The sequence below is a fragment of the Melanerpes formicivorus genome, unplaced genomic scaffold (genome assembly GCF_026170545.1).
Source record: "Melanerpes formicivorus ecotype bairdi unplaced genomic scaffold, bMelFor1.0.p_v2 SCAF_106, whole genome shotgun sequence".
NCBI lineage: Eukaryota > Metazoa > Chordata > Aves > Piciformes > Picidae > Melanerpes > Melanerpes formicivorus.
Genome location: NW_027142458.1, coordinates 1,015,456 through 1,039,560, shown reverse-complemented (window position 1 = coordinate 1,039,560; position 24,105 = coordinate 1,015,456). Strand labels below are relative to the sequence as shown.

The window sequence follows — 24,105 nt, the reverse complement described above, 5'->3', positions numbered from 1 at the left end:
GGGAAGAAATTGTTCCTCATCTCCAACCTAAACCTCCCCAGGCCACTTCCTCTCACTTCTCCAGGAGGATGCTGTCCATTCCTGCTGGTCCTTGAGCTTCAGGTCTACAAACCCCACTCTGCAGCTCAGCTGGCAGTCAGCAGCTGCAGCAGGCAGGTAGGAGTTTGAATCCCCAGCTCCTGCCTGAGCTGCTGTTTCCATGGAAACTGGGGGGGAAGAAATGAGGTGGTTTAATCACTGTTTGATTACTTTCTCCCACTTTTATTTCCCAGCCTGACAACCCCACACAGAGCCTTCTCAGCTGACACTTGGCAGAAGAGCTCTTTCCTTGCTGTAAAATCAGCTCTCACTGGTTGATGCCTGACCTGGAAGGCTCTCTGTGGTTTCTGTTTCTTCCCTAGAACTGCAAGCTTTGATGGGAAATTCCCTTCCTGGGTGCAAAACTGAAGCCCCTTTGCTTTGGCAGGAGGCTTGGACTCCATCCTCTCCAGAGGTCCCTTCCAGCTCCTACCATTCTATGGTTCCATGGCTCTTCAGACCATTGAAGAGCTCTGGTGAGCCACAGCTTCACAGAATGGTTTGGGTTGGAAGGAACCTTGAAGGTCATCCAGTTCCAACCCCCCTGCCATCCAAGGAGTCCTTTTGACCATATCTCCACTTGATGAGGGAGGCTTTGGCTCATGCCACATCTGCTAAAGAGCAGAGGAGAAGATGCAGGCCCTTAGAGACCATTCCCCTGTCTCTTTCAGAGGTAAGGTCCATCCCAATCTTCACCATCTTCCTCATTTTGACTCAGGAGATGGAAGTGTTGGCATTTCAGTGAGGTCAGGGTTGAAGATCATACAGTCAGAGAATGGGTTGGGTTGGAAGGAACCTTAAAGATCATGCAGTTCCAATCCCCTGCCATGAGCCCTTCCACTAGCCCAGGTTGCTCAAGGCCTCATCCAGCCTGGCCTTGAACTCTTCCAAGCTGTGGCAGTTCAGGCTGGGTGCCTCCTGCTGCTGCTGTTGCCACACAAGATACACCTCTGGCTGTCCAGCCCAGTGGGTGGACACAGGAAGCTGTGCGTTTCATCCCCATCATGTCCTGCTCCCTATAAAGCCATCTGCAAGGTCTCACACTCCCTCCTTCTTCCCTCACTGCTCCCATGGGAGATGCTCCCTATCTGCTAATGGAAGGGGAGTTATCTCAAGGCCTCTTGGGTCTGGCTAAGCCTAATGCCAGGAGGAGAAGGGGGAAGGGCAATCTCAGATCTGGCCAGCTGAGATTAGCCTAACAGTGGAGGGGGGGAAGAAAGAGCGGGTAGTTGTGATCCAAGTGCAGCACTTGACAGTTGAACCTCATCCCATTAGAATAGAATAGGGTAGAGTAGAATAGAATAGAATAGAATAGAATAGAATAGAATAGAGTAGAATAGAGTAGAATAGAGTAGAATAGAATAGAATAGAATAGAATAGAATAGAATAGAATAGAATAGAATAGAATAGAATAGAATAGAATAGAGTAGAGTAGAGTAGAATAGAATAGAATAGAATAGAATAGAATAGAATAGAATAGAATAGACCAGACCAGACCAGACCAGACCAGACCAGGTTGGAAGAGACCTTCAAGATCATCAAGTCCAACCTATCACCCAACACCATCTCATCAACTAACCCATGGCACCAAGCACCCTATCAAGTCTCCTCCTGAACACCTCCAGTGATGGGGACTCCACCACCTCCCTGGGCAGCACATTCCAATGGCCAGTCTCTCTTGCTGGGAAGAACTTTCTCCTCACCTCCAGCCTAAACCTCCCCTGGCACAGCTTGAGACTGTGTCCTCTTGTTGTGGTGCTGCTTGCCTGGGAGAAGAGACCAACCCCCCCCTGGCTACAGCCTCCCTTCAAGGAGTTGTAGAGAGCAAGAAGGTCTCCCCTGAGCCTCCTCTTCTCCAGGCTAAGCAACCCCAGCTCCCTCAGCCTCTCCTCACAGGGCTGTGCTCCAGGCCTCTCCCCAGCTTTGTTGCCCTTGTCTGGCACATTCAAGTGTCCCAATGTCCTTCTTAAACTGAGGAGGCCAGAACTGGACACAAGCTACATGAAGCTTCTCCCAGTTTGAAGCCTTTACCCACCCCAGTTTGAGTCCAGGCCAAGGTTCCTACCTCACCCAGGGAGTAGTAGCGCCGCGGGATCTGGGAGTCTGGGTAGATGTTTTCCAAGTACCAGGAGAAGGGTTTGCACTTCAGGTTCTCTCTCAGTGCCTTTCTGACAGACACATCACCATAGTCCACCTTCACCACACCTGGAATTGTCAAGAGAAGAGGCAGAGGATCAGAGCATGGGGTGTGAGAGAGCCCTGGAGGAGCAATCATCCCATCGGTCACATCCAGCCCCTCTGGTTTTCACCATTCCCTTCTCCTCCATGCCCAGCTGCTGGCCACTGCAGGCAGGGCACTGGTGGCAAGGCTCCCCTGAAGGGAGATGCTGTCATAGCATCATAGAACCATTTGGATTGGAAAAGACCTCTAAGATCACCAAGTCCAACCATCAACCCACCACCATCATGGCCACTGAGCTATGTCCCCAAGTACCATGCCTACACCTCTCTTGAACCCCTCCAGAGATGGTGACTCCACTACCTCCCTGGGAAGCCTGTTCAGTCCAGTGTCACAGTCTAATGCAACTTAGAGGTAGAGATGGGGAGTCTTTGGTGCCTGTGGCATGCCCACCTCACTGGGGTAGGTTTATAACAGAATCACCAAGGTTGGAAGAAGCCTCAAAGATCATCCAGTCCAACCTGTCACCCAGCACCTCATGACTACTAAACCATGGCACCGAGTGCCACATCCAATCCCCTCTTGAACACCTCCAGGGATGATGACTCCACCACCTCCCTGGGCAGCACATTCCAGTGGCCAACAGCTCTCTCAGTGAAGAACTTTATCCTCACCTCCAGCCTAAACTTCCCCTGGTGCAGCTTGAGACTGTGTCCTCTAAAGGCTTTCCAGGTCTTGGGATCCCACAAGAGATGTAGAGAGCATGGTCACTGTGTCCCCTCAGCACAGTGGTGGCACAAGTTTCCAAGCACAGAAGCCAGCTGTGTCCTGGGCTGATCCCCAGCAGTGTGGGCAGCAGGGTCAGGGTTCTGCCCCTCTGCTGTGCTCTGCTGAGACCCCACCTGCAGGGCTGGGGCCAGCTCTGGAGCCCTCAGCACAGCACAGACAGGGAGCTGATGGAGCAGGGCCAGAGGAGGCCACAGCAATGCTGGCAGGGCTGGAAGCCCTCTGCTGTGAGGCCAGGCTGAGAGAGTTGGGCTTGTTCAGCCTGGAGAAGAGAAGGCTGCAGGGAGACCTTCTGGTGGCCTTGCAGTGCTTCAAGGGCTGCTCAGAAAGCTGGGGACAGACTTCTGAGCAGGTTCTGTTGTGACAGTTTGACCATGACCATGAAATGTCCTTTCCAACCCAAACCATTCCATGAGATGACCATGAAAGGTCCTTTCTGAACCAAACCATTCCATAGTTCCATGAGATGACCTTGAAAGGTCCTTTCCAACCCAAATCTTTCCATGCTTCTATGAGATGACCTTGAAAGGCCCTTTCCAACCCAAACCATTCCATGAGATGACCATGAAAGGTCCTTTCCAACCCAAACCATTCCATGAGATGACCTTGAAAGGTCCTTTCCAACCCAAACCATTCCATGAGATGACCATGAAAGGTCCTTTCTGAACCAAACCATTCCATAGTTCCATGAGATGACCTTGAAAGGTCCTTTCCAACCCAAATCTTTCCATGTTTCTATGAGATGACCTTGAAAGGTCCTTTCCAACCCAAACCATTCCATGAGATGACCATGAAAGGTCCTTTCCAACCCAAACCATTCCATGAGATGACCTTGAAAGGTCCTTTCCAACCCAAACCATTCCATGAGATGACCATGAAAGGTCCTTTCCAACCCAAACCATTCCATGAGATGACCATGAAAGGTCCTTTCCAACCCAAACCATTCCATGGGACGACCCTCAAAGGACCCTTGCAATCTAAACCACTCTATGAGATGACCTTGAAAGGCCTTTTCCAATCCAAACCATTCCATACTTCTATGAGATGACCTTGAAAGGTCCTTTCCAACCCAAACCTTTCCATGTTGCTATGAGATGACCTTGAAAGGTCCTTTCCAACCCAAACCTTTCCATGTTGCTATGAGATGACCTTGAAAGGTCCTTTCCAACTCAAACCATTCCATACTTCTATGAGATGACCTTGAAAGGCCCTTCCAACCCAAACCTTTCCATGTTGCTATGAGATGACCTGGAAAGGCCTTTTCCTAGCCAACCCATTCCATGTTGCTATGAGATGACCTTGAAAGGCCTTTTCCAACCCAAACCATTCCATACTTCTATGAGATGACCTTGAAAGGTCCTTTCTAACCCAAACCATTCCATGAGATGACCCTCAAAGGACCCTTGCAATCTAAACCATTCCATGAGATGACCTTGAAAGGACTTTTCCAACCCAAATCTTTCCATGTTGCTATGAGATGACCTTGAAAGGCCCTTTCCAACCCAAACCTTTCCATGTTGCTATGAGATGATCTTGAAAGGCCTTTTCCAACCCAAACCACTCCATACTTCTATGAGATGACCTTGAAAGGCCCTTTCCAATCCAAATCTTTCCATGTTGCTATAAGATGACCTTGAAAGGACTTTTCCAACCCAAACCATTCCATGAGATGACCATGAAAGGTCCATTCTGACCCAAACCATTCCATACTCCCATGAGATGACCTTGAAAGGTCCTTTCTGACCCAAACCATTCCATACTTCTATGCGATGACCTTGAAAGGTCCTTTCCAACCCAAACCATTCCATGAGATGACCCTCAAAGGACCCTTGCAATCTAAACCATTCTATGAGATGACCTTGAAAGGACTTTTCCAACCCAAACCATTCCATGAGATGACCATGAAAGGTCCATTCTGACCCAAACCATTCCATACTCCCATGAGATGACCTTGAAAGGTCCTTTCCAACCCAAACCATTCCATGAGATGACCCTCAAAGGACCCTTGCAATCTAAACCATTCTATGAGATGACCTTGAAAGGACTTTTCCAACCCAACCCATTCCATGTTGCTATGAGATGATCTGGAAAGGTCCCTTCCAACCCAACCCATTCCATGTTGCTATGAGATGACCTGGAAAGGCCTTTTCCAACCCAACCCATTCCATATTGCTATGAGATGACCTTGAAAGGTCCCTTCCAACCCAACCCATTCCATGTTGCTATGAGATGATCTGGAAAGGTCCCTTCCAACCCAACCCATTCCATATTGCTATGAGATGACCTTGAAAGGTCCCTTCCAACCCAACCCATTCCATGATCTCCCTGCAGGCTCCATGGGATCAAGGAATTTCTCCTGGCTTTGGTGTGCTTGCAGCAATCCTCCAGCACTGAAATGCTGTGACTGGAGGAGGGGAAGAGCAAAAAATGTTTATCAAGAGCTCTTCCTTCCTAAATTGATGGAGTCATTAGCAACCTAATTAAATAATTACACTTGAAAGGAGGCCCTGCACATCAGCTGCTGAGTACAAGCCAGGCTCTTCTCTTGGAATCCTAACTTCAAGCCAGCAATTAGTTCAACTCTCACCCAGGCTTCACATAAAGTGCTGGGGAAATGATGGAATTTCACCTTTTAGCCTCAATTGCAGAGGGCAGGGAGGGGCTGGCAGCTGAGCAGGAAAGGATGTTTAAGAGCTGAGGAGGCTTAGAGAAGCACTAAGTGGTCATAAACTCAACCCTGAAGTCCATTATCTCTACAGATGACTCTGCCTCAGCCTCTCCTCACAGGGCTGTGCTCCAAACCTCTCCCCAACTTCGTTGCCCTTCTCTGGACACCTTCCTGCATCTCAACATCTTTCCTAAACTGAGTGGCCCAGAACTGGACACAGGACTCAAGGTGTGGCCTAACCAGTGCTGAGCACAGAGCAGGATGACCTCCCTGCTCCTGCTGGCCACACTGTTCCTGATACAAGCCAGGATGCCTTTGGCCTTCTTGGCCACCTGGGCACACTGCAGGCTCATGTTCAGCCTACTATCCACCAGTACCCCCAGGTCTCTTTCTGCCTGGCTGCTCTCAGCCACTCTGACCCCAGCCTGTAGCACTGCATGGGGTTGCTGTGGCCAATGTGCAGCACCTGGCACTTGGACTTGTTGAATGCCATCCTGTTGGACTCTGCCCATCTGTCCAGCCTGTCAAGGTCCCTCTGCAGAGCAATCCTACCCTCTGACAGATCAACTCCTGCCCCAACTTGGTGCCTTCACCAGAAGCTTTCCCTGCCTGAAGGGATCTCTGTTAAGATGCCAGGCTGCTGAGCTGTGGGTCATTAACAACAGCCCTGCTTTGCTCTCTGTGCTCAGGAGAGGAAATGCAAATGGCCTACAGCAAGTCTTGGTGTTTTTATAGTGGCAGAAGAGATGTCACCTCACCTTGGAAACCAGCTGATGAAACACAGGCTGGAAAGCCCAAGATTGGAAATCCAAGTGAAAAAAATGCTGCTGACAAACAACAATCCTCCCCCACTGCTGCTGCTGCTGCTGCTGAAACCAAGGCAACTGGAAAGGCAGCCACCACATGGAGCATTTAGAATCACAGAATTGTTAGGGCTGGAAGGGACCTCATGGATCAGCCAGTTCCAACCCCCCTGCCATGGCCAGGGACACCTCAGGAAAGGCTGAGAGCCCTGGGGCTGTGGAGCCTGCAGAAGAGCAGCCCCAGAGGGGATCTGAGCAATACTCAGCAAGAGCTAAAGGAGCTGTGGGGGGCAAGAGGCTGGGGCCAGACTCTTGTCAGTGCTGCCCAGGGACAGGGCAAGGGACAGTGGGCACAGACTGGAATTAGAATTTTAGAATTAGAATTAACCAGGTTGGAGGAGACTTGCTGGGGTGCTTGGTGCCATGGGTTAGTTGTTTAGGTGGGTTGGATTGGTTGATGGGTTGGACATGATGATCTTGAAGGTCTCTTCCAACCTGGTTTATTCTATGTATTCTAAGAAGAGACCTTTGAGGTCATCAAGTCCAACCTATCAGCCAACACCATCTAATCAACTAAACCATGGCACCAAGTGCCTCAGCCAGGCTCTTCCCAAACACACCTCCAGGGATGGTCACTCCACCACCTCCCTGGGCAGCACATGCCAATGGCAAATCTCTCTTGCTGGGAAGAATTTCTTCCTAACCTCCAGCCTAAACCTCCTCTGGCACAGCTTGAGACTGTGTCCTCTTGTTCTGGTGCTGCTTGCTTGGGAGAAGAGACCAACCCCCACCTGGCTACAACCTCCCTTCAAGGATTGTAAACAGCAAGAAGGTCTCCCCTGAGCCTCCTCTTCTCCAGGCTAAGCAACCCCAGCTCCCTCAGCCTCTCCTCACAGGGCTGTGCTCCAGACCCCTCCCCAGCTTTGTTGCCCTTCTCTGGACACCTTCCAGCATCTCAACATCTTTCCTAACCTGAGGGGCCCAGAACTGGCCACAGGACTCCAGCTGTGGCCAGGAGGTTCCCCCTGAGGAGACTCCTCTAGTTCCAACCTTTGCCTCCACATCCAGCAGGTATCTACAGACATCTCCACTCACCTGCCTGTGCCTTACACTCCCCTTTCCTGTGTTCAAGACACCTTCAGGCACCAGAGGCTCCCAGAACACTTTCTCACCTGGGGATATTATATAGAAGAAGTCCTTAAACTCATCCATCCAGACCTCTGCCAGCCTCCTGTTGTTCTTGTTGATGACGTGGCCCGTGCCCCCCGGGAAGGTGTACGGTGTCGCCTTGCGGAACACGTGCCCCACGTGGGAGCAGGTGACGATCTCCAGGGAGCCACCACACTGCCAGATCTGAAACCAAGACAGGCACAAGACAGGCACTAAAGCAGAGAGCAGGAGGGGCTGGCAGGCAGCTTGGCAGTCCCTTCCTGATTCATCTCCCAAGGTCACCACCCGACGGGGAAATCCAACCGCAAGTCGGAGGGTGACACCAAGGGCGCAGCTCTGGGTGGCAATGGAGGTGCAGAGGCTTGAAGAGCAACATGAGCAGCTCCTGGTCATCTGCTCCTCAGCCCTCATAGCATAAACATCCCCAAAGCACCACCTTAGAAAGGTGTCTTGCTCCAGCTTGGGCCTTTCACTCCAAAGCAGGACATGGAGAGGCTGGAGCAGGTCCAGAGAAGGACAACAAAGCTGGAGATGGGGAACAGGGCTGGTGAGGAGCAGTTAAGGGAGCTGGGGGTGTTTAGAATGGAGAAAATGGCAATGGAAGTGCAGAGGCTTGAAGAGCAACATGAGCAGCTCCTGGTCATCTGCTCCTCAGCCCTCATAGCATAAACATCCCCAAAACACCACCTTAGAAAGGTGTCTTGCTCCAGCTGTGGCCCTTCACTCCAAAACAGGACATGGAGAGGTTGGAGCAGGTCCAGAGAAGGGGGACCATCAGTCACCATCAGTGGAGGTGTGTAGGAGGAGACTGGATGGGGTGCTTGGTGCCATGGTTGAGTTGATGAGATGGTGTTGGGTGATAGGTTGGACTTGATGATCTCAAAGGTCTTTTCCAACCTGCTCTGGTCTGGTCTATTCCATTCCATTCCATCCTATCCTATCCTATCCTATCCTATCCTATCCTATCCTATCCTATCCTATCCTATCCTATCCTATCCTATTCTTCATCACAGAACAGTAGAGGTGGGAAGGGACCTCTGGAGATCATCCAGTCCAACCCCCCTGCCAAGGCAGGGTCACCTACAGAAGGTCCCACAGGAACCACTCCAGGTGGGTTTGGTATGTCTCCAGAGCAGGAGACTCCAGCACCTCTCTGGGCAGCCTGCTCCAGGGCTCTGTCACCCTTAAATTCAAGAAGTTCCTCCTCCTGTTTAGAAGGAACTTCTTATGGGCAAGTTTGTGCCCACTGCCCTTTCTCCTGCCACTGGGCACCACTGATAAAAGCCTGGTCCCATCCTCCTGACCTCCACCCTTAAGGTACTGCTCAACATTGATGAGATTCCCCCCTCAGGCTGCTCTTCTCCAGACTGTACAGCCCCAATTCTCTCAGTCTTTCCTCATCACAGAGCTGTCCCAGTGCCCTCAGCATCTTTGGAGCCCTTTGCTGTACCTTCTCCAGTAGTTCCTTGTCCTTCTTGAACTGGGGAGCCCAGCACTGGACACAATACTCCAGATGTGGCCTGACCAGGGGAGAGCAGAGGAGGGAGGAGAGCCACCCTTGACCTGCATGCGTTTATGCAATATCCAGCAGCAGCAGCAAATGGCTTTGAGGTTACCCTTGTCAGGGTTAAATCAGAGACTCAGAGAGTGGTTTGGGTTGGAAGGGACCTTACAGATCATCTAGTTCCAAAGCCCTTCCTCTGGGGGTGGAACTGCTTTGAAGCACATGAAAGTGCTCTGGGCAACACCCCAGCCACAGCTTGCAAGTTCCTGAGCACACAGAGGTGTGAAAACAGAGATCTGATTTTCTTCTTACACTCTAGGACTTCATAGCTTCTGTCAGGCCAAGGGCTGGGTCCTGCACTTAGTATCATAGTATCATTCAGGGTTGGAAGGGACCACAAGGATCATCTAGTTCCAACCCCTCTGCCATGGGCAGGGACACCCCACACTACATCAGGCTGCCCAGAGCCTCAGCCAGCCTGGGCTTAAACACCTCCAGGGACAGGGCCCCAACCACCTCCCTGGACAACCCATTCCAGGGCTTCACCACTCTCATGGGGAAGAACTTCCTCCTCACCTCCAGCCTGAATCTCCCCACCTCCAGCTTCATTCCATTCCCCCTAGTCCTATCACTACCTGAGTTCCTGAGCAGTCCCTCCCCAGCCTTCCTGTAGCCCCCTTCAGATCCTGGAAGGCCACAATGAGGTCACCTGGGAGCCTTCTCTTCTGCAGACTGAACAGCCCCAACTTCACTTGGGTCACAGCATCCCCAGGAATGCTCCAGGCTTGGGGCAGAGTGGCTAGAAATTGCCCAGCAGAAAAGGACGTGGGGGTGCTGGCTGACAGCAGCTGAAGATGAGCCAAGATGTGCCCAGGTGGCCAAGAAGGCCACCAGCATCCTGGCCTGGATCAGCAATGCTGTGGCCAGCAGGAGCAGGGCAGGGATTGTGCCCTGATTTGCTGGGCACTGGGGAGGCCACACCTTGAATCCTGTGGTCAGTTTTGGGTCTGTCACTCCAAGAAGGACATTGAGAGGCTGGAGCAGGTCCAGAGAAGGGCAACAAAGCTGGGGAAGGGTCTGGGGAACAGGGCTGGTGAGGAGCAGCTGAGGGAGCTGGGGATATTCAGCCTGGAGAAGAGGAGGCTGAGGGGAGACCTCATTGCTCTTACAACTGCCTGAAAGGAGGTTGGAGCCAGGTGGGGGTTGGTCTCTTCTTCCAAGAAACAAGAGACAGAACAAGAGGAAATGGCCTCAAATTGCCCCAGGAGAAGTTTAGCTTGGAGATGAGTAACAATTTCTTTGCTGTGAGAGTGGTCAGGCACTGGAACAGGCTGCCCAGGGAGGTGCTGGAGTCCCCAATCCCTGGAGGGGTTCAAGAATGTGGCCATGGCCATGGTTTGATGGCCCTGGTGGTGTTGTCTGGAAGATTGGGCTGGCTGACCTTAGAGCTCTTTTCCAACCCACCCAATTCTATGATTCTTTGATTTATTCATTACCCCCTCCCCCAGAGCTTTACACCTTCTTGCCCTTAGCTACCATCTTCAGTGGCTCACAGAAGGGCCATGCCAGAAAGCAGAGAGTTACTCAAGCACATCACCTTGAGAGGCTCCAACAGTCAGAGCAGGCTTCATGCAGCAAAGGAAAACCACAGAACAAAAAAACCCAAGGACCAAACCACTCCAAGGAGCCACCCCCCACCCCCGCCCCCCCAAACACCTTGAGGGCTTTGCTCAGCCCACAGCTTGCAGAGCCAGCCCTGCCTGCAGCACAGGGAGGGGGGGCTTGGTGTTGGTTTGTTTGCCACAGCACAGGTCTGAGAGTGGTGAGGGGAGGAAAATGAAGGAAAATTTACCCTAAAGGACATCTCAAGATTCTCTCCACCCCAGATATCCATTCCTGCATCGTAAGTTCCTATCTCTTCAAAGTAGTTTCTGTCAATAGAAAATAGGCCACCAGCCATAGTTGGGGTCCTAGTTGGGAAACAAAAGAGAACAGGACAAAAGGAAACAGCAAAACAGAGACAGAAAGGAAAGGAAAAGAAAAGGAGAGAGAGAGAGAGAGAAAAAAAGAAAGAAAGAAGAAAACCAAAAGGAAGAGGGAAAAGCAAAGCACAAAGACCTTTTGAAAGACACTGTGGCAGTTTTGTTGTGACACTACAGCACATTTCCCTCCCTCAAGGCATTGTTCTGACTGCAAGCAGCTCCACAACACAAAAGCTCTTCCCAAAGACAAGCACAGGTTGCACTGGCAAACCTTGAGGCCTTCAGGCAGAGCCTCCCCCCCACCCCACCCCCAACCCCTGAAGCTGAGAGGAGAGGCTGAGGGAGCTGGGGTTGTGCAGCCTGGAGGAGAGGAGGCTCAGGGGTGACCTTCTTGCTGTCTACAACTACCTGAAGGGAGGTTGTAGCCAGGTGGGGGTTGGTCTCTTCTCCCAGGCAGCCAGCACCAGAACAAGAGGACACAGTCTCAAGCTGTGCCAGGGGAGGTTTAGGCTGGAGGTTAGGAAGAAGTTCTACACAGAGAGAGTGATTGCCCATTGGAATGGGCTGCCCAGGGAGGTGGTGGAGTCACCATCACTGGAGGTGTTCAGGAGGAGATTGGATGGGGTGCTTGGTGCCATGGGTTAGTTGTTTAAGTGGTGCTGGATGACAGGTTGGATGTGATGATCTCAAAGGTCTCTTCCAACCTGGTTTGTTCTGTTCTATTCTATTCTATTCTATTCTATTCTATTCTATTCTATTCTATTCTATTCTATTCTATTCTAATCTATCCTATCCTATCCTATCCTATCCTATCCTATCCTATCCTATCCTATCCTATCCTATCCTATCCTACTCCATTCCATTCCATTCCATTCCATTCCATTCCATTCCATTCCATTCCACCCTATCCTATCCTATTCTACCCTATCCTATCCTATCCTATCCTATCCTATCCTACTCCATTCCATTCCATTCCATTCCATTCCATTCCATTCCATTCCATTCCATTCCATTCCATTCCATTCCATTCCACCCTATCCTATCCTATTCTACCCTACCCTATCCTATCCTATCCTATCCTACCCTATCCTATCCTATCCTATAGAGAGCCCTGCCTGAGTCAGAGCAGCAGGGCTGCTTCCTAGCCCCCCTCCCCACCCCCCCCTCCCCAAATCCCATTTCCATAGGTGTATTCCAGGAGCCTTGTGATGGTAAAGTGGATGGACTGTTGGCCTTCTGCATCCAGAGCAAATCCAATCTGAGATGCTGAGCAAAGAGACTTCATTGCCTTGGGCTCTGCTGTGGAGGGAGGCCTGGGTGTGCATACAAATTACCAGGCATAATCTCTCCTAACCGGATTGTGACTCCTTACAACAGGCAAATCCAGTCAGAGTGCAGCTCCTCCTCGTCTGGGGGTGTCCTGCTGCCCTGGAACCATCTGCTTGGTGTGTTGTCAAGCATTTCAAATGTACCTGAGGCTGCAAAAGCCTCACCCCAACCAGCAGGAGCCCAGCCCTGAGGTTCACAGATTGCAGCAGGTTGGAAGGGACCTTCACAGGTCTTCTTGGCCAACCCCCCTGCGGTCAGCAGGGGCACCTCCAACTACAGCAGGTTGCTCAGGGCCACATCAAGTTTGGTCTTGAATGTCTCCAGGGATGGGGCCTCCACCACATCTCTGGGCAGCCTGTTCCAGTGTTTCACCACCCTCACCGTGCAGAACTTCCTCCTGCTGTCCATCCTGTATCTTCCCTGCTCCAGTTTCCAACCACTGCTCCTCATCCTGTCCCCACAGGCCCTTCTGAACAGTCCCTCCCAAGCCTTCCTGAAGGTCCTCTTCATATACTGAAATGCAGCTATGAGGTCCCCCTGGAGCCTTCCCTTCTCCAGGCTGAACAACCCCAACCCTCCCAGCCTGGCCCCACAGGAGAGGTTCTCCAGCTCTCTGATCATCTTCCTGACCTCCTCTAGACCCACTCCAGCAGGTCCATGTCTCTCTTGTGTTGGGGGCTGGTCACACCACTCTAGGTGAGGTCTCAGCAGAGCAGAGCAGAGGGGCAGGATCCCCTCTCTCCATCTGCTGGCCACAGTTCCTTTGCTGCAGCCCAGAATGCCACTGGCCTGCTGGGCTGCAAGTGCCCACTGCTGGCTTCTCATCCAGAACCACCCCCAAGTCCTTCCCTGCAGGACTGCTCTCAATCTCCTCATCCCCCAGCCTGGATAGATATTGAGTGTTGTCCCAACCTAGCTGGAGGACCTTGCACTTGGCCTTTTTCAACCTCCTGATGTTCTCCCCAGTCCACTTCTCCAGCCTGTCCAGGTCCCTCTGGATGGATCCCATCCTTCAGCCTTCAGCATTTTCACCACTCAGCTTGGTGCCATCAGCAAACTTGCTGGGGGTGCACTCAACCTCACAGTCTACATCACTGCTGAAGGCACTGCACAGCACTGGCCCAAGTACAGATGCTTGGGGGGACACCACTTGTCACCCACCTCCACCTGAACATCAAGCCAGTGACCACTTACCCCTTGGATGTCATCATCTAACCCATCCACTGCACAGCCCACCCAGCAAGTCTGCATCTCTCCAGCTCCAGAGAGAGAGGATGTTGTGGGGGAGGCTGCACAGCCCAAACCTCAAGTCTGCATCTCTCCAGCTCCAGAGACAGAAGGATGTTGTGGGGGAGGCTGCCCAGCCCACCCCTCAAGTCTGTACCTCTCCAGCTCCAGAGAGAGAGGATGTTGTGGGGGAGGCTGCACAGCCCAAACCTCAAGTCTGCATCTCTCCAGCTCCAGAGACAGAAGGATGTTGTGGGGGAGGCTGCCCAGCCCACCCCTCAAGTCTGTACCTCTCCAGCTCCAGAGAGAGAGGATGTTGTGGGGGAGGCTGCCCAGCCCACCCCTCAAGTCTGTACCTCTCCAGCTCCAGAGAGAGAGGATGTTGTGGGGGAGGCTGCACAGCCCACCCCTCAAGTCTGCATCTCTCCAGCTCCAGAGAGAGAGGATGTGGTGGGGGAGGCTGCACATCCCACCCAGCAAGTCTCTATCTCTCCAGCTCCAGAGACAGAAGGATGTGGTGGGGGAGGCTGGTTGCCCCCCAAACCCACATAAGATCACCTCAACTCATGTCCTCCAACCTCCCCAAGCACTCAAAAGGGCTCAAATCACAACAGAGACATCCCCGAGGAACAAGACCAGGATTTGAAGAGCTTGGGAGAAGACTTTGACACCAAGTTCCTATCCTCTGTCCTTCAGCCAGGCAGCAACAGCTAGTCAGCTCTCAGCTTCCTCAGCCAGAAGAAGCAGAAGAAGACAAATCAAGCACGCTCCTAACCCTTGCTTTTGCCTTTTCCCCCCTCTCAGTAACTCATTTAATATCAAGAAGAGATTTTCTCATGGCATAAAATAATTATTACTATTAGTATTCCTGGAGTGTCCTCACCTGAAAACTAAAAGCTGAAGGGCAAGGAGGGAAGGCACAGGAATGGGCTGGGGAGGGACAGGAACTGCCCAGCACACCACCACCTCCTGGGTTTAATGCTGCAGGCGTGAGGAGCCCAGATGTGAGCCAAGATCAGGTCACAGGCAGCTTCCCTTCTTAGCCCTGCAGCTTCAGAAGCTTGCTGGAGGCAGAAAAAGGGAGGAGGGGAAATGAGTCTGCTCCAAGCCAAGAGGCCTTCTGCAGCCTACAAACCTTGTGCAAGGATTTGTGCAAGGATCTTCCAGTGGCAGGAGAAGACTGAAAGGTTCCATCAGGCTGTGGGCTTCAGCTGGCTGCACCCATGGGCATTCAGCACCAACCTGAGCTACATTTGGCACTGGCACTGCCCAGGAATGGCTGGGCTTGGCACTCCCAGCCTCCAGCACTGCATCCAACACCTCCAGTTGCCATCACTGCAGGTGTTTAGGAGGAGCCTGGATGAGGCCCTTGGTGCCATGGTTTGGTTGATGAGATGGTGTTGGGTGATAGGTTGGACTTGATGATCTCAAAGGTCTTTTCCAACCTGGTTAATTCTATTCTATTCTATTCTATTCTATTCTATTCTATTCTATTCTATTCTATTCTATTCTATTCTATTCCATTCCATTCCATTCCATTCCATTCCATTCCATTCCATTCCATTCCATTCTTAATCCATTCTATCCTATCCTATCCTATCCTATCCTATCCTATCCTATCCTATCCTATCCTATCCTATCCTATCCTATCCTTGGGGGTTGCTGTACCTTCAGCACTGGTTAGGCCACACCTTGAGTGCTGTGTCCAGTTCTGGGCCCCTCAGTTTAAGAAGGACATTGAGACTCTTGAAGGTGTCCAGAGAAGGGCAACAAGGCTGAGGAGAGGTCTGGAGCACAGCCCTGTGAGGAGAGGCTGAGGGAGCTGGGGTTGCTTAGCCTGGAGAAGAGGAGGCTCAGGGGAGACCTCATTGTTCTCTACAACTCCCTGAAGGGAGGTTGTAGCCAGGTGGGGGTTGGTCTCTTCTGCCAGGGAACCAGCACCAGAACAAGAGGACACAGTCTCAAGCTGTGCCAGGGGAGGTTTAGGCTGGAGGTTAGGAAGAAGTTCTTCCCAGCAAGAGAGATTGGCCATTGGAATGTGCTGCCCAGGGAGGTGGTGGAGTCACCATCCCTGGAGGTGTTTAGGAGGGGATTGGATGAGGCACTTGGAGCCGTGGTTTAGTTGTCAGGAGGTGTTAGGTATTAGGTAACAGTTTGGACTTGATGATCTCTGAGGTTTTTTCCAACCGGGCTGATTGTATGATGCTGTGATTCAGGGTGAGCAGCACAGCCCTAAAGCAACAACTTGGAAGGCTGCAAGCTCCACAGCTCATCTGCACACACAGCCAGACTTCAGATTGGATTCCTGCAAACACACCTGAAAAATGTTTGAGCTGATCCTAGCAGACCTGAGAATTCAATGTTTGCCTTGACCAGCTCTGTCTACAGGAATGACCTTTTCTTCAAGGATTTCCTCTCAGTGTCCTTTTCCCTGGTCTCATTTCATCCTTTCACTCCTAGCATCATGAACTGTGATTCTCTTCACAGAATCCCAGCATGGTGGAGGTTGAAAAGGACTTCTAGAGATCATCCACTCCAACCCCCCTGCTACACCAGAGGCACCCACAGCAGCTTGCCCAGCAGCACAATGCCCAGCTGGGGTTGGAAGCTCTCCAGAGAAGGAGACTCCACAACCTCTCTGGGCAGCCTGCTCCAGGCCTCCAGCACCCTCACACCAAACAACTTTCTCCTCCTCTTCAGGTGGAACCTCCTGGCTTCCAGTTTGTGCCCATTGCCCCTTGTGCTGTCCCTGGGCAGCACTGAGAAGGGTCTGGCCCCAGCCTCTTGCCTCCCTCAGGTCCTTTAGCTCTTGCTGAGCATTGCTCAGATTCCCTCTGGGGCTGCTTCTCTCCAGGCTCCACAGCCCCAGGGCTCTCAGCCTTTCCTCCTCACAGAGATGCTCCAGGCCCCTCAGCAGCTTTGGAGTCTCCCCTGGACTCATTCCATCAGTTCCCTCTCTCTCTTGAACTGGGGAGCCCAGAACAAGATTCCAGGTGAATCCTAACCAGGGCAGAGTAGAACTGATAAGAGATTGAGAAAGGGAAGGAGAAGAAAATGAGAACAAGCAAAGGGACATCAGGCTGGAGGTAAGAACCAGAGGAAGAGCACAAGGGACAGAAGTGGTAGGGACTGGTGTGTGAAGAGCATCCCTCAATGCTTCTGGGATCAGAACCTGATCCATCCAAGGCAAGACATCACTAATTGGTATGAGAGGCACCTACAGCTCCTCACCAAGCACTGTGTTTGCTACAACCCCAAGCTCACTTCTGTCATGGCTGTGGGCAGGAGAAGCCTTTGGCAGGTGCTCTGCATGCCAATGAGCGCTGGGGTTGCCACAGCAGAGTCACTGACTTCATTTTAGAGGGTAGGAGAGCTCTGCAGAGGGACCTTGCCAGGCAGGACAGATGAGCAGAGTCCAAGGGCAGGAGATTGAACACATCCACGTGCTAGGTTCTGCACATTGGCCACAGCAACCCCATGCAGTGCTACAGGCTGGGGTCAGAGTGGCTGAGAGCAGCCAGGCAGAGAGGGACCTGGGGGTACTGGTCGATGGTAGGCTGAACATGAGCCTGCAGTGTGCCCAGGTGACCAAGAAGGCCAATGGCATCCTGGCCTGCATCAGGAAGAGTGTGGCCAGCAGGAGCAGGGAGGTCATTCTGCCCTGTACTCAGCACTGGTTAGGCCACACCTTGAGTCCTGTGTCCAGTTCTGGGCCACTCAGTTCAGGAAAGATGTTGAGTTGCTGGAAGGTGTCCAGAGAAGGGCAACAAAGTTGGGGAGGGGTTTGGAGCACAGCCCTGGGAGGAGAGGCTGAGGGAGCTGGGGTTGCTTAGCCTGGAGAAGAGGAGGCTCAGAGGAGACCTTATTGCTCTCTCCAACTCCCTGAAGGGAGGTTGTAGCCAGGTGGGGGTTGGTCTCTTCTGCCAGGCACCCAGCACCAGAACAAGAGGACACAGTCTCAAGCTGTGCCAGGGGAGGTTTAGGCTGGATGTTAGGAAGAAGTTCTTCCCAGCAAGAGAGATTGGCCATTGGAATGTGCTGCCCAGGGAGGTGGTGGAGTCCCCATCCCTGGAGGTGTTCAGGAAGAGCCTGGCTGAGGCACTTGGTGCCATGGTTTAGTTGATGAGATGGTGCTGGGTGATAGGTTGGACTTGATGATCTCTGAGGTCTCTTCCAACCTGGTTAATTCTATTCTATTCTATTCTATTCTATTCTATTCTATTCTATTCTATTCTATTCTATTCTATTCACCTTTCACCCCTAAGTCTGGAGATTCCAGCAGAGGCAGAGGTTTCACCTGCCTCAAATCCCTTCCTCAGGAATTCCACACTTCCTCTTAAGTCCCCAGACAAAGAAGGAAGCAGAGCTTCACACCTAGCAGCTAGAACCCCAAGCACTTTCTCCTGAGGGATGTTGTTGACCTTCTGCCTTTAGCTCCATCGGGGTTAATGGTCATCATAGGTGATGGCTGAAGCTTTTGAGAGCTCTTAGCAGCCTGAGCTTGCCATTAAACCACTTCTCCAACACCACAAATTATGCATGAAAGAAAGGAGCTTGGAGCCAGGTAGGGTTTGGGCTCTTCTCCCAAGGAACAATGACAGGACAAGAGGAAATGGCCTCACATTGCACCAGGGGAGCTTGAAGTTGGACTCCTTCACTGCAAGGGTTCTCAAACACTGGAGCAGGCTGCCCAGGGGAGGTGGTTGAATCCCCATCCCTGGAGGTGGTTCAAAGAGGCAGGGATGTGCTGCTGAAGGCCATGGTTTAGCACCACCCTTGACAGAGTCAGAGGATGGTTGGGCTGGATGATCTGGAAGGTGTCTTCCAACTAAAACAAATCTCTGATGCTACAAGCAAGCTCTGGGAGGCTTCTCTTTGCCCAGGCCCTGCCTTCCCTGGTGCTGTGACCCTGTCCCTCAGCTGGCTCTCCCTTTATCTGCCTGTTGCAGGGAATGCAGGCCTGGAATTCTCTCCACTTCATCATGGCTCTCTCAGAGGTCTGAAACCATTCCCTGTCTCTTGCACAGGTTTGAAACCATGACACCCCCTGGATGAAAGCTTTCTTTTTTGGGGTGGGCTTGAGCTTTTCAGGAGGAGGGCAGAAGCTTTTAGAGCTGAGCAACTAACCCACTGCTGGGGAAGTTTCTCTTTGCTGTGCCATCTCTTGGCTTTCAGCTTCATTTAGAGAGCTTCCAGAGGTTGGTGGTTTGAGCAATTAAATGGAGGAGGTCAGGAAAGAGCAGGAGAATTGAGGACATGCTCTTAGATCATTTTAGACTCAGTGTACAATCACTAATTTTATCTTCTAGGGAACAGAAGGAGGTATTTAAAGGGCAAATCATCACAACCAAGGACCTCAAATCAGGCACAGATTGCATCAGATTGGAGGTGACCCTCTAAAGGTCATCTTGGCCAACCCCCCTGCAGTCAGCAGGGAGATCCCTAACTAGATCAGGTTGTTCAGGGTCCCAGCAAGTTTGTCCTTGAATGTCTCCAGGGATGGAGCTTCTACCACAACCTGTTGCAGCTCCCAGCAAGTTTCCCCTTGAATATCTCCAGGGATGGGGCTTCCACCCCAACCTGTTGCAGCTCCCAGCAAGTTTCCCCTTGAATGTCTCCAGGGATGGGGCTTCCATCCCAACCTGTTGCAGCTCCCAGCAAGTTTGCCCTTGAATATCTCCAGGGATGGGGATTCCACCCCAACCTGTTGCAGCTCCCAGCAAGTTTGCCCTTGAATGTCTCCAGGGATGGGGCTTCTACCCCAACCTCCTGCAGTTCCCAGCAAGTTTGCCCTTGAGTGTCTCCAGGGATGAGGCTTCCACCCCAACCTGTCACAGTGTTCCACCACCCTCACTGTGAAGAACTTCCTCCTGATGTCCATCCTAACCCTACCCTGCTGCACTTTCAGACCGCTGCCCCTTGCCCTATCACGACAAGACCTGAAGTTGTATCCTCTACACCAGCAAGCCCCTGGTTGAGCCAAACAGCCCAAGGCTGCTGCTTCACCCTCCTTACCTGACAGGCAAGGTCCTGTCTCCTTTCCTCCTGTCCATCTCTCTCTGGGGAACCGGGTACCAGCGGAAGTTGAGTTTCCAGTTGAAGCCTCCGTACGTCATATCCGATCCCGCCATGTACTCGAAGGTGTCGTCACTGATCACATCAATGATTGGGCAGACAACAGTTTTCCTGGCAGGAAGAACAAAAACAACCAAAAAAAAAACAACCCCAAAGCCAAGTTTTTTTAAAAGCACAGCATTTGGGCATCTTCAGGCAGAGCTGGTGAGGCTGGCAGAGATCTCTGAGATCATCAAGTCCAACCGCTCGTCTGGAGCTCACAATCCTACCACTGCTGCTAAGCCACTGCCACGAAGCCATGGCCCTCAGCACCACATCTGCAGGGCTTTGAAACCCCTCCCAGGGATTCCACCACTGCCCTGGGCAGTCTGTCCCAGGGCCTGAGAACCCTTTCCGTGAAGAAACTGTTCCTCATGTCTAAACTAAACCTCCCTTGGTGCAACTTGAGGCCATTTCTTCCTGCTCTGTCACTCTCTACAACTCCCTGAAGGGAGGTTGCAGCCAGGTGGGGGTTGGTCTCTTCTCCCAGGCAAGCAGCTCCAGAACAAGAGGACACAGTCTCAAGCTGTGCCAGGGGAGGTTTAGGCTGGAGGTGAGGAGGAAGTTCTTCCCAGCAAGAGAGATTGGCCATTGGGATGTGCTGCCCAGGGAGGTGGTGGAGTCACCATCCCTGGAGGTGTTCAAAAAGGGATTGGATGTGGCACTTGGTGCCATGGTTTAGTAGTTAGGAGGTGTTGGGTGACAGGTTGGACTTGATGATCTTTGAGGTCTTTTCCAACCTTCCTGATCCTATGATTCTATGATTCATTCCTTGGGAGAAGAGACCAACCCACACCTTACTCCAATCTCCTTTCGGGGAGCTGTAGAGAGCCATGAGGTCTCCCCACAGCCTCTTCTTCTTCAGACTAAACACCCCCAGTTCCCTCAGCTGCTCCTCACCAGCCCTGTTCCTCAGACCCTTCCCCAGCTTTGTTGCTATTCTCTGGACACCCTCCAGCCACTCAATGTCTAGAATAGAATAGACTAGACTAGACTAGACTAGACTAGACTAGACTAGACTAGACTAGACTAGAATAGAATAGAATAGAATAGAATAGAATAGAATAGAATAGAATAGAATAGAATAGAATTAACCAGGTTGGAAGAGACCTCAGAGATCATCAAGTCCAACCTATCACCCAACACCATCTCATCAACTAAACCATGGCACCAAGTGCCTCAGCCAGGCTCTTCCTAAACACCTCCAGGGATGGTGACTCCACCACCTCCCTGGGCAGCACATTCCAATGGCCAATCTCTCTTGCTGGGAAGAACTTCTTTCTATGAAGAACTACTTTCTATCAAGAACATCTTCCTAACATCCAGCCTAAACCTTTTTGGAGTGAGGAGTTCAAAACTTAAACCCAGACTCAAGGTGTGCCCAGCACAGCAGGGCACAATCCCTGCCCTACTCCTGCTGGCCACACTACTGCTGATCCAGGCCAGGATGCTAGTGGCCTTCTTGGCCACCTGGGCACATCTTGGCTCATCTTCAGCTGCTGTGAGACAGCACCCCCAGGTCCTTTTCCACCAGGCAGTCTCCAGCCACTCTGCCCCAAGCCTGGAGCGGTCCTGGGGTTGCTGTGACCCAAGTGCAGGACCCAGCCCTTGGCCTGACAGAAGATATAAATTCCTAGAGTGTAAAAAGAAAATCAGATCTCTGTTTTCACACCTCTGTGTGCTCAGGAACTTGCAAGCTGTGGCTGGCTCAGAGTTTGTTACAAGCATCAGAGCTTCTGCTCCTGATAAGTTAAAGAAGACAGCTCCACAAGATCCAGAGCCACGACCTGGTTTCATTTCTGCTCTTTAGCAGCTGGTGAAGCCAAGGCAGGGACTGGAGGGCAGGAGTAGACCCCCCCCAGCCCATACCTGTCCTCCTTGATGCGGGCCAGCAGTGGCTCCAGCCAGCCCAGGGTGCACTCGCAGTGGGCATCCAGGAAGGTGATCACCTGGCCCTTGGAGGCGGCGGCCCCCCGCAGCCGCGCCCGGATCAGCCCCGACCGCTGCTCCATCCGGATGATCTTGATGGACACCTCCAGGTGCTTCACATAGTTCTCTAAGGAGGCCTTCAAAAACTCTGCCAAACAGAAGGGAAACCAAGGTTAACAGCTCAGGGGTGAACCTCTGGGAAAGCAGCTGCACAGAGCTCCACAGGATCAGAGGATGTTAGGGCTTGGAAGGGAGTTCCGGAAATCATCGAGTCCAAACCCCCTGCCAGAGCAGGGCCATGGAGTCATGGAATCACACTACCAGAGCATCATAGTATCATAGTATCAGCCAGGGTTGGAAGGGACCACAAGGGTCAGCTAGTTCCAGCCCCCCTGCCATGGGCAGGGACACCCCACACTACATCAGGCTGCCCAGAGCCTCATCCAGCCTGGGCTTAAACACCTCCAGGGATGGGGCCTCAACCACCTCCCTGGACAACCCATTCCAGGGCTTCACCACTCTCATGGGGAAGAACTTCCTCCTCACCTCCAGCCTGAATCTCCCCACCTCCAGTTTCATTCCATTCCCCCTAGTCCTAGCACTACCTGAGATCCTGAGCAGTCCCTCCCCAGCCTTCTTGTAGCCCCCTTCAGATACTGGAAGGCCACAATTAGGTCACCTTGGAGCCTTCTCTTCTCCAGACTGAACAGCCCCAACTCCTTCAGTCTGTCCTCATAGGAGAGCAGCACTATGGCTCCAAGTGCCACTTCCAATCCCTTTATGAATACTTCCAGAGATGGTGACTCCACCACCTCCCTGGGCAGCACATTCCAATGGCTAATCTCTCTTGCTGGGAAGAACTTCCTCCTCACCTCGAGCCTAAACTTCCCCCTGCACAGCTTGAGACTGTGTCCTCTTGTTCTGCATTGGTTGCCTGGGAGAAGAGACCAATCCCCACCTGGCTACAACCTCCCTCCAGGTAGCTGTAGACAGCAATAAGTGTTCAAGGCCAGTCTGGATGAGGCTTTGAGCTCCCTGGTCTAGTGGCAGGTGTCCCTACCCATGGCAAGGGGGTTGGAACTAGATGATCCCTGACCTCTAAGCCACAGCATTCCATGATGTGCAGAGAGCAGCACTGAGCCTACAGCTCAGCTCAGCTCAGCTCTCAGGTGGAACATTCCAGTATCACCACCTTCCAGTATCTGAAGGGGGCTACAAGAAGGCTGGGGAGGGACTGCTCAGGATCTCAGGTAGTGATAGGACTAGGGGGAATGGAATGAAGCTGGAGGTGGGGAGATTCAGGCTGGAGGTGAGGAGGAGGTTCTTCCCCATGAGAGTGGTGAAGCCCTGGAATGGGTTGTCCAGGGAGGTGGTTGAGGCCCCATCCCTGGAGGTGTTTAAGCCCAGGCTGGCTGAGGCTCTGGCCAGCCTGATCCAGTGTGAGGTGTCCCTGCCCATGGCAGGGGGGTTGGAACTAGCTGATCCTTGTGGTCCCTTCCAACCCTGACTGATTCTATGACACTATGATTCACAATGAATCCAACCGCGGGGGAGCCGCTGAGCGAGAGCTGCAGGTCCGCTTCGTCCCCAGCCGCGGCAGGCACACTCCACAGCCCTTCCTGCAGGCTCCCCAGAGCTCCAAGAGCGCTGGGTGTGGTGGGAGCCCCCTCCCCCAGACCCACCTCTCTCGCTGGCATCATCCACCAGGATGATTTCGGAGAGCAGGCGGTGCGGGGAGCGGTTGATGACGCTGTAGACGGTGCGCAGCAGGGTGCTCCAGGCCTCGTTGTGGAACACGATGACCACGCTGGTGTTGGGCAGCTCATCAGGGTACACTTTGGTCTTGCACCTGCCAACAAAGCACAGAAAACAGAGGGAGAGAGAGGGGTTAATCTCTTCAGATCACCCTGAAGGGTTCAACCAAAGGGATGAGCTGGGAAAGGGTCTTCAAGCCTGCTGAGCGGGACACGTTGCAGAGCTGCTGTTGCCCTCTTCAAGCTTCAAATCTCAGGATCAGAGGATGTTAGTAGTTGGAAGGGACTCAAAGAGATCATCAAGTCCAACCCCCCTGCCAGAGCAGGACCATACAATCTAGCTCAGGTCACACAGGAGCACATCCAGCCAGGTCTTGGAAGTCTCCAGAGAAGGAGACTCCACAACCCCTCTGGGCAGCCTGCTCCAGTGCTCTGTGACCCTTACGGTAAAGAAGTTCCTGCTTGTGTTGAGGTGGAACCTCCTGTGATGCACCTTACATCCATTGCTCCTTGTCTTGTCACAGGGTGCAAGTGAGCAGAGCCTGTCCCCTCCATCCTAACACCCAGCCCTCAAATCTGAAG

The 24,105-nt window shown here is 52.3% G+C and overlaps 1 protein-coding gene across 3 annotated transcripts in view; it reads right to left on the bottom strand.

The window, feature by feature from the left end:
* The window catches only part of GALNT13 (polypeptide N-acetylgalactosaminyltransferase 13), a 102,019-nt gene that overhangs the window by 17,621 nt on the left and 60,293 nt on the right, over positions 1–24,105 (bottom strand). For all 3 annotated transcript variants that reach the window (XM_068166759.1, XM_068166757.1, XM_068166758.1), the window contains exons 5-10: positions 23,452–23,618; positions 21,710–21,917; positions 19,742–19,912; positions 11,041–11,158; positions 7,687–7,867; positions 2,144–2,283 (exon numbers count right to left, since the gene is read on the bottom strand). In XM_068166759.1, the coding sequence (XP_068022860.1) occupies positions 2,144–2,283; positions 7,687–7,867; positions 11,041–11,158; positions 19,742–19,912; positions 21,710–21,917; positions 23,452–23,618 (985 nt within the window). The remainder of the gene's footprint in view (positions 1–2,143; positions 2,284–7,686; positions 7,868–11,040; positions 11,159–19,741; positions 19,913–21,709; positions 21,918–23,451; positions 23,619–24,105) is intronic.